The 9,100-nt window shown below is 42.7% G+C and overlaps 1 protein-coding gene across 1 annotated transcript in view; it reads right to left on the bottom strand.

Moving 5' to 3' along the window:
- Nucleotides 1–1,556: 1,556 nt before the first annotated feature.
- The window catches only part of LOC147640690 (plant cysteine oxidase 1-like), a 31,842-nt gene continuing 24,298 nt past the window's right edge, over nt 1,557–9,100 (bottom strand). The window contains exons 2-5 of the mRNA XM_086808732.1: nt 2,487–2,659; nt 2,258–2,396; nt 1,978–2,181; nt 1,557–1,864 (exon numbers count right to left, since the gene is read on the bottom strand). Coding sequence (XP_086664858.1) covers nt 1,737–1,864; nt 1,978–2,181; nt 2,258–2,396; nt 2,487–2,645 — 630 coding nt within the window. The 5' untranslated portion in view covers nt 2,646–2,659 and the 3' untranslated portion in view covers nt 1,557–1,736. The remainder of the gene's footprint in view (nt 1,865–1,977; nt 2,182–2,257; nt 2,397–2,486; nt 2,660–9,100) is intronic.

Here is a 9,100-nt window from a genome sequence, read left to right as displayed (position 1 = left end):
TATCTACCTTTCATATGACAAAGCATCCCATCCAAAGCATTAGCTTTAGGCTGACACCAACTTGCCCAATCCTTAAAAGGAAGGAGGTCACAGTGTTATTAGCAGCAGTGGTTCTCTTATGAAAGTGCTAAAAGAGTGAAAACAAGGCTCTCTCATGCAAACCAGAATGACCTTGAGAAGCATGAGCACGCATAGAGTGCTTTGGTCATGCAAAGAATACTACTGTTGACCCTCTATTCTCTCTATGTGCCAATGCATTGCGTAAAGTACCATCCTTGGAACGAGTAGCTAGTAACTGGTTCGAACTTACGTATCAATTAAAGTCAGAATTTTTTGAAATACATCAACAAGAGAAGTTTATCGAAAACAGATCATTTATGATGCCAACCACTGATTATAAAAAAATTTCACGTGGAAAGTGTGGGACATGAAGCAAAAGCCCATCATATAAATTTTAAAAATAACTGTCAAAACTTCATTGATAAAAGGTATTGAGGCCTTGACTATGCAAAGTGAGATGTGCAACATGCGCAAAAGAGAGAGAGAGAGAGAGAGAGAGAGAGAGAGAGAAGAAATTAATATTTACATCTTACAAAAGCCATGGTGGGCCTATGAGACAAAACAGAGAGAGAGAGAGAGAGAGAAAGAGAGAGGAATCACTGCCCAGTGGTGAAGTACAAGGCGTCCAATGATATGTTGCTATTTAAAACAGCATGCAACCCAAAGGTTGAAAGTGTCGCCAATATCCGGGTAATTGTAATTGTATGAAATAGTTTAGTACGGGTACTGATGACATCAAAATCAAGATGGCACCATCATTACTTACAAACCATGAATATTCAAAAATAAAAAATTCAAACCCGCATGAGAAGCAGAGCCAGCTTTAGTCTCTAGCATTGTGAACTTGTAGTGATGTGTCAACCTTCATTGCAAGAAACTCCTCCCCAAATGCCAAAAACCTCACTTCCGTGTTTCAAAGAAAAAGATGTTTCTAAAGATGGAAACACCTTGGAACTCCATCTTACCACATCAATTTTTCGGGTTAAAGACATGTAAAAACATATATACATACATACAGTACAGAAACTTGAAAGACACAACTTTGCCTAAAACACATACATCAACGCACAAGGTAAGCTACTAAGCTGTGAGGGTGCTCAGATTAGTGCACGAACTGCAACAGACAGATGCAAAGAAAAAACGGCACACTGCTAGGTTTTGGGTTTGGGGAAAAAAATGACCCAGCTGAAACATCGTTTTGCTTTCTGGAAACGGTCAGAAGTGGCCGTGTACCATTTTGGGGCAGCCGAAACGCCATTTCAAGAAACTATGGAATGCACATGTGACCTCGAGCTAGCTAATACATTGTGTTCCTTTCAAGCACTTGCTTTCTTTACTTCAACTGTGCCTACCCAGCCATTTCCTAGAGTTGATGTCATTTCCACATCAATTTTAGCTGTAACGGAAAGGAAACGCTTCATGCAACTCAGGTGTCAGCAGTGCTAAAAGTAAAAACTGAGTGAATGGTTTCTGGACAAAACAAGACAATACTCTGATACCAAATCCTTACTCATAACTTCATTTTACAAAGATTACGAACACACCCACAATGGCTGAGACATTTTCTTAATTACGAGGCTTTTATATCCAAATAGTGCATCCTAGTGTGATGTAGAAGCGTAAATATACATGATTTTTGCTTTTAATACAAAAATAAAACCTCCCAAAGTCCCATGTCAGCATGTTATTCTTGGGCCCCTGTACGGAGCTCCCTCAACAACGTGGTCATCAGAAGGTTCAGACTCTTCAAGCCATGCTAAATCTAGCTCATCGCCATCTGTACTTACATTCTCAAAAGTCATACCTGTAAAATTCAAATGTTAAAAATGATCCAAGCCAAAATAATGACAGAAAAAGCCAAATTTAAGCACAAAATCTATTCTCTTCGCCGTAATCATCTGCTAGAACTCTACTTACTTGCAAAGCTGGAGTACGGGAAATCTTGATAGTAAGTGCAATGCCTGCCATCTTTTTTAGAATAAGGGGGTGCCAAAATATCGAGTACAGCACAAGATGTTACTGCTGTGAAAGCATGTATATTTCCTCCACTAGTAGGGTACAACACAGCAGACTCACATGGGGCCAACATAGTCCTATCAACCACTAGCTTTGCAAGCCTTGCTGCAAATCAAATTATCTTTAGTCGAGATCTTACTTGAAACACTCATACAAAGCATTGAATCTTCTGCCTACTTACGTTGTGAGGTGCTAGTGGGATCGACCCAATCATAAGCCCTCACATGCATTGAGCCATATAAAAGCTTGCTGAACACAGTCATGCCCGGGTGGTTGTGGAGAGGAATCACCGCTGACATGGGCAAACAGAAAATTCCCATCTACATCCATTAAAAATCACTTAGACGCTGATCATAGTTGCTTTCAAGAATACCATAAGAAAATGCAAAGAATTGATCTTGAGGTCTTACAGAAAAGTCTTCACATTCATATATATGCAGATAAAAGATAGGTGGAGACCATATAGAGATCAGCGATGAATGCCTGCCTCTCCACCCATTCATACGCCCAAAGAAGCCAAACCCTCGATCAGTGTGTGGAGGCATATTCTCATCTAATCCAACATCCATAGGCTTGATACTATCTGAACAAAACACAATCTCTCTCTCTCTCTCTCTCTCTCTCTCTCTCTCACACACACACACATAGAAGCCAAACCCTCGATCAGTGTGTGGAGGCATATTCTCATCTAATCGAACATCCATAGGCTTGATACTATCTGAACAAAACACAATATCTCTCTCTATCTCTCTCTCTCTCTCTCTCTCACACACATCACACGCATGCACTCTTTTTTTGTTTGGTGAAACCACTGTGTTATCTTATATTACATGAGAAAATTATTGGCATATATGATATGAGTAGAGCCACATGCGAACATGGGCTAACCAAGGGCACTTTTTCCCTTTGGGTTTTTCCCCTTGGAGATGTGTGAAAGGACACCTTCTATTTTAGTTGTATTATGATATTATGGAGTTGAACTTATAACTCCACACATTCCAATGCAATCACCTCTTTGCATCTCATCATCTTCTCTGTGCCTTCTTCACTGTGTGTGTAATGCTGTGCCAAACCCTGGTTCAGCTCCAGCTACCCTCCTGAGCCAACAGTGGTATCAAAGCAAGGTTCTCCCTCTCGCTCGCAGACCTTCCCCCAACTGCACCAATCGGTCCGACGACCGTGCATCCTGCTATTCCATCCAGCGACTCTGCGGCCTGCTGTTCCTCCGCCAGTCCTGCCGTCGCCGTGTTCTTCACCTCAGCTGCCTCCTCATCTGTTCGCCATCCATCGCCTCATTCACCTGCCTCTCCATTTGCCTGCTCATCGGCTGCCTCTCCATTTGCTGCTTTTGACAACCGTTCTCTCCAGCGGGCCATCAACAATGTCGATATGTACCTGTTTACCCTTTTCCAACGCTGCCAAACTTGTACATGCTTGTAAAATGCTAACAAAAATGAGCCTGTCAGGCTCCAACCCCTCCAATTGCATAATCTCAAATAACGACAGAGCCTCCTTGCCTTGCCGTCGCTGAGCCAACCCTGCAATCACTGCCGTATATGAAACGACATCTCTTTCGGGCATTCTGTAGAGTACCAAGCAAGCGTCAACTATGCTACCACATTTTGCATACATGTCAACTAACACACTCCCCACAAAAGCATCCAAACCGAACCCACATTCAAGGAGGATAGCATGTATTTGTCTGCCCCAATCCAGGGCTAGATTTCAGGTGAAGGTTTCAGTGAAAATTTGAGATTTTTTGAAATTCATGCTTAATTGCATGATTCAAGGCAAACAGGACAATTTCATGCACGCAATTGCAGAAATTTCTTGCTTGATTGCAGAAATTCACACTGCTGTGGATCATTGAAAATTCCAGATGCATGCAGCAGTATAGAGGAAGATTTCAGATGCAGGTTTCAGTGAAAATTTGAGATTTTTTGAAATTCATGCTTGATTGCATGATTCAAGGCAAACAGGGCAATTTCATGCACGCAATTGCGAAAATTTCTTGCTTGATTGCAAAAATTCACGCTGTAGGCTTTGCTGAAATTTGGGGGGTTTTCGAAATTCGTGCTTTGCACAATTGCAACTACAAGGTACCCAAAGATTTGGGGCTTCTGCAATCTATGTGCAATTGGCACAAAATTGAGCCCAACGGTGCATTAAAATTTGAGGCTTTTCACATTTGTGTGCAATTGGCACATCATTCAGCTCTCTCGTGCACAAAAATTTGGGGCTTTCCATTCTACAAGCCTTAATTGGATGTTTATGCATTGACTGTGCAAAGATTTGCATTGCTTGTGTTGTCAGGACAGTCACAATAATTACTGCGGCCTTGTATTGAGGTAAAAAATTTGCTCAGAAATCTGTGATTGCCTGGCATAGCACTCCAGTTCATTGGGTTTTTGCCCAACGAGCAACAAGTGCTTTTTACAGCATACTTGGTTGCAAGTGTTTGCATATTTCTTGGTAAAGATATTTTAGTGTTATGGTTGGGAATACAACCGATATATTCGGAGTTTTGTCCCAAGACGACAAATTGTATGTCAGTAACTACTCCCTCTAAAGTTGCATGGTCCAAAATCTTCTTGTGGCCAAAGGCTATGTTTCAGGTGAAGATGTACGCCCTATAGACATAGCACCTAACACACCTAGCCGTGGTGCTCAGCAACCTGCAGTACCTACTCCTCCCTCACAAGAGAAAAAAAGATGGGATACTCGTGATGCCCCAATGATGGCTTTGATTGCTTTGTCAGTAAAGCAATCAATCATACCACATATCAGGTCTTCCAAGACCTCACAGCAAGCATGGGATGAACTTGAAACCATGTATCAAGCAAAGAATGAGGCCACGGTTGCATATCTCAAGAAGGAACTTGAGAACTTGGACATGAATGATGGTGACAATATGGTTATCATCTTACGAAGATCCAAGATCTTCGGGAGCAATTCCTCAATATTAATGAGGTCATTTCTAAAAAGGAGCTGTAAGCCCAACGAGCATGCCGTGAGAGATTCAACCATGTATCCAAGAGATAAAGATAGGGAGAGGAAGAGGGAGAAGGAGAAGGGTTTAGGGAACTTTGCACAATACACACACACTCAGCGGGGAACAGACCCCGCCCCCTTTCAAACCCCGCCCCCTTTTAGGAATTGATTCACGAACAATCCACGGGCTTATCAAGACAGGATCAATACAATCAATGAATACAAAATCAAACAAATATGTCGATGTAGAAATCCGGGTCGGAGTCGATGTCCGGGCACGAGATTTCTGATGCCAAGCACACCACGAGGATGACCCACAAGAATCTCTCATCGGGCTAGTACCAAATCCAAATCCAAGGAATCCCTAACTTGTACTCCAAGTATACAAGGGTTGCATGAAGATGTTAAAGAGTATGATATCCAGTAGTAAACTTGATGCCCAAACTGGAGTAAAAGCAAACCACAAAGAGAGGCTTCACGTAGGAGTATATTCCAAATCAATCCACAGATGGTGGCATAGCGCTATACCTACTGGCGAATCTATGGGCAGCAGCCCGGCAACTGTCACAGGCGGCACAGAAGCAGACAACAGTTTCCAGCCGGAGATGAAGCAAGCGACACTAGCGGGCTGGTAGGCAAGTGGCAACCGGCAGAGGCGCAAGTAGGACAAGGGCGGCGCAAGCTGGCGCAAGCAAGCGTACACGCAGTGATGGCCAAGCGGCACGGATGGTTGCGCACAGCAACAACCCAAGTAGCGGCGAAGATATAGCCGTATAGTAAGGCAACGCTCAGAAACACAACAGCAATTGGCGGCAACAGAAGCACAAAAGCGACCTGATGATGAGGAGGAGGAGGATAAACTTCCAAACCTTGGTCAATGACAATCTCACCTTTCTCAACGATCTTTCAAGAGAGACTCATGGTTCTTTTATACCTGAGGAGAGCTTGCTTTTTGCCAAAAAGTGATGCTTTTACTTTGCTTTCCTCTTTTACTTTGCTTTTCTTTTTAACTTATAATAATAAAAATATTACTCACCTTCTGTTCAAAGTTCTTTACCTTGCTTTCTGGCCCTAGAGTTGCTTTTTGGAAAAGCGTCTTTTAGCTTTTTGGTTCGGCTCAATCTCCTCTTGCCAATGATACCCCTAGCTTGTGGTCAACTCATTTTGACTTTTTGCTTTTCCTTGCTTTTTAACCAAAACTGGTCCAAAGTTTTCAAAATAGCCACATACACCGCTTGCATAAGCTTTGGTTGTAGTCCATTCACAAACTTTTGCATTTCCATATTAGCGGTGGAATAGGAGTATACGAAGTAAACTTTAGTGAAACAGCTGAAAAGCTCTTAAGATAGGTTGCCACATTCTCACCAACTTTCTGTTTTACCTCGTCCCATTCTTTTTTCACTTCCGCTTCAAAGTTTGCGGATAGAAACTTATTGTTGAACATAGTCTTGACGTCGGTCCATGTCTTGGGCTCGGTCCCTTCTTGTACCACTTTTAGCTAGTACAACAAGTACAAGGGTTGGTACAACAAGTACAATGGCTAAAAATCATAATAAATGATTAAATATCCTTGCCTTCAGTAGTTCTTCGCGATGGAAGCCTCTAAAACAATCCCCAACAGCCAGTATTCTTCATGGGCAGCCTTCAAGAGAGAAAGAGAGTAGTCATCATTAGGGCAGCCTGTAACGATGGTAGAGGCTGGTGCGCAACAAGAGAGTCTCCTTTAATAAAGAGAGAGGGCTCCAATTTATAGATTTGGGCCTCCCATGAGCTAAAATGGCAAGAGAAGGCTACAATGACAAGTGGAGAGCCACACAATAGCTGAAGTGACAAGTATGAGGCCACTTGTCTCACTTTGATCCACTTTCTAACTAGTGTCAAGCCACTTGTCTCACTTTGGTCCACTTTCTTGCCACATGTCCCAATCTAAGAGATGGGTCCTGCCATAAACTTTATCTCTAAAAATATCCCAACTGGTAGCCCATTTTGTTAGACATCATCCCTTCTTGCTGGCTTCCTGTTTGGTGTCCTATTTTAGCCTCTAGGGCTGACCATGTTAGCTTGAGGGACTAGTCACCCCTCGCATATGTTTTTCCATATTATTCCCCATTTTATGGAGTCTTGGGTATTTTCCCAGTCGTGGAGGATTTATTCCCTAGTCGGCTGCCTGCATATGGGCATATATATAGCTGGCTTGCCTCCCTCATTCTTCGCTGCTTGCTCAGCATTGTTTGCTGCAGTCTCTCACACATACGAGGTTTTCTCCCCTCTTGCTCGGGACATGTATTCCTTTGGATGATGATATTGAGAGCAGGTTCTCACCTGTGTTTCCTCTCCATCTCTCTCTCTCTCACTCTCTCTCCTGTGTTTCCACTTTCCCTTCTTCCGTTTCACATTCTATCATGGTATCAGAGCGCCAGTGATCTACAGTGTTGGATGCTCCCTCCTCTCCCTCCTGCGTTTTTGCGTTTTTAGCAGATTTGCATTTTCTCTCAGAGTTGCTGCTGGTCGCCTGCCTCTTCCAAGCATATTTTTTCTCTGCAGCCCGTGGTCATCCATAATAGGGTTTGATCCCTGAGATTACCCCTTTCCTCACCTATTTTCTGCTCTGTTTTCAGGGCAACAGCACCTTGGTGTGCTGCATTTTTTCTACAGGTGTTGTCTACAGCAGTTCTGCAGCAAGTCTTCAGTATTCAGCAGCATCTACCCCCCCCAGTGCTGGCCGCCCATTCTGTGCAGGACAGCAGCAGCCTACATGCTGCGTTTTTTCTCCTACAGGTTTTCTGATGCCGATCTGCTGATCTAAGGCTTGGGTGTACCTCTTTCTTCTGCATTTCCAGATTCAGCCCTTTCTACTGCCCCCAATACCTCTGCGTTTTCAGATTTGCAGCCATGGTTGCTACGTTTTTCTGAACTGATCTTGCTGGTAGCTCTACCTTCACCTGGGCTTCATCTATTGGACCCGAAGGTAGCGTTTTTCCTCATAAGAGAAGGTGTGGACACTGGTTGGGCCTGAATTTTCTTGTAGCCCTTGTTTGGCTGCATTTTCTTCTCCAGTGGACACAGATCACTTGCAGAGGGCGTTTCTTGTGTGGATTGTGGCTTTGGAGGCAGTTTGGTACTTGAGAAGGATACTGAATTTCTGATTTCAGTCAGCGTTTTGCTGATTTTGGAGCATTTTTGAGTTTATTGAAGTTGGTTACAACCTCCTTACTTCTTATACTCATTCATATGTTTCTTTCTAACTCTCTTGATTTGGCACAACGCTTGTTCTTGCTTCTCTCTATGTTAATATTTCCAATCTATGAAGGAAGAGAGTGAGAGTGAGGATATCTTTTGTGTCATTGTTTTTATGAGTGTATATGGGCTGAGGTTTTTAGAGAGAATTTGTAGGTTTCATGGTGAGGGGCTAAGCCCTAAGCATATATTTTGCTACCTTAGTACTTGGTTCTGTGTTTTAGTGAGAGGTGGGTGAAAGCATGTTCGCCCTGAGACTAGGCTAGCTGTGGAACCTACAAGAATATGGGTGAAAGTTGGTGTGTGTGTTTTGTTGTGTTCTTATGCATCATCCTTGAAAGGAATTGAGGAGAGTAACCTTGCCAACAAATTTCTTTATCTAGTATTAATAGCCATTCCTACTCAAGAACCTCTAGTTTCATTGTTGCAATTGCTAACATTTTCGAAGGGCTGTGAGAAAAATTATCAAAGGGAGGACAATTTGCAAGGAAAGAGGGATATTTAATTAGATTTTCTTGGAAATTAAGTGTGGATCAGCCCCATTAAGTGCGGATTATCATCATCAAATTGGTTGTATAAAAAATGTCAGCGTTACATCGCCCTCTTGCAAAGTGATAACAACGCATCCTGGCAAGTGCTAGTCACCGACCATCTGCCCTTACTGTGTGTAGATTCATAACAGCCTCTATGTTGCTACCAAGGATATAAGTTTTTAATAATCTTTTCAATTAAAAAAGTTAATGGTATGTAAAAAGTTCTATTAGAAGCAAGGGTTCACACACAGATAGTATTCGGG

Source organism: Cibotium barometz, chromosome 2, assembly GCF_041138505.1.
Source record: "Cibotium barometz isolate CiBa-2024 chromosome 2, ASM4113850v1, whole genome shotgun sequence".
Classification (NCBI taxonomy): Eukaryota; Viridiplantae; Streptophyta; class Polypodiopsida; order Cyatheales; family Cibotiaceae; genus Cibotium; species Cibotium barometz.
Note: the sequence above shows the minus strand (reverse complement) of the source record. Positions and strands in the feature narration are given on the sequence as shown.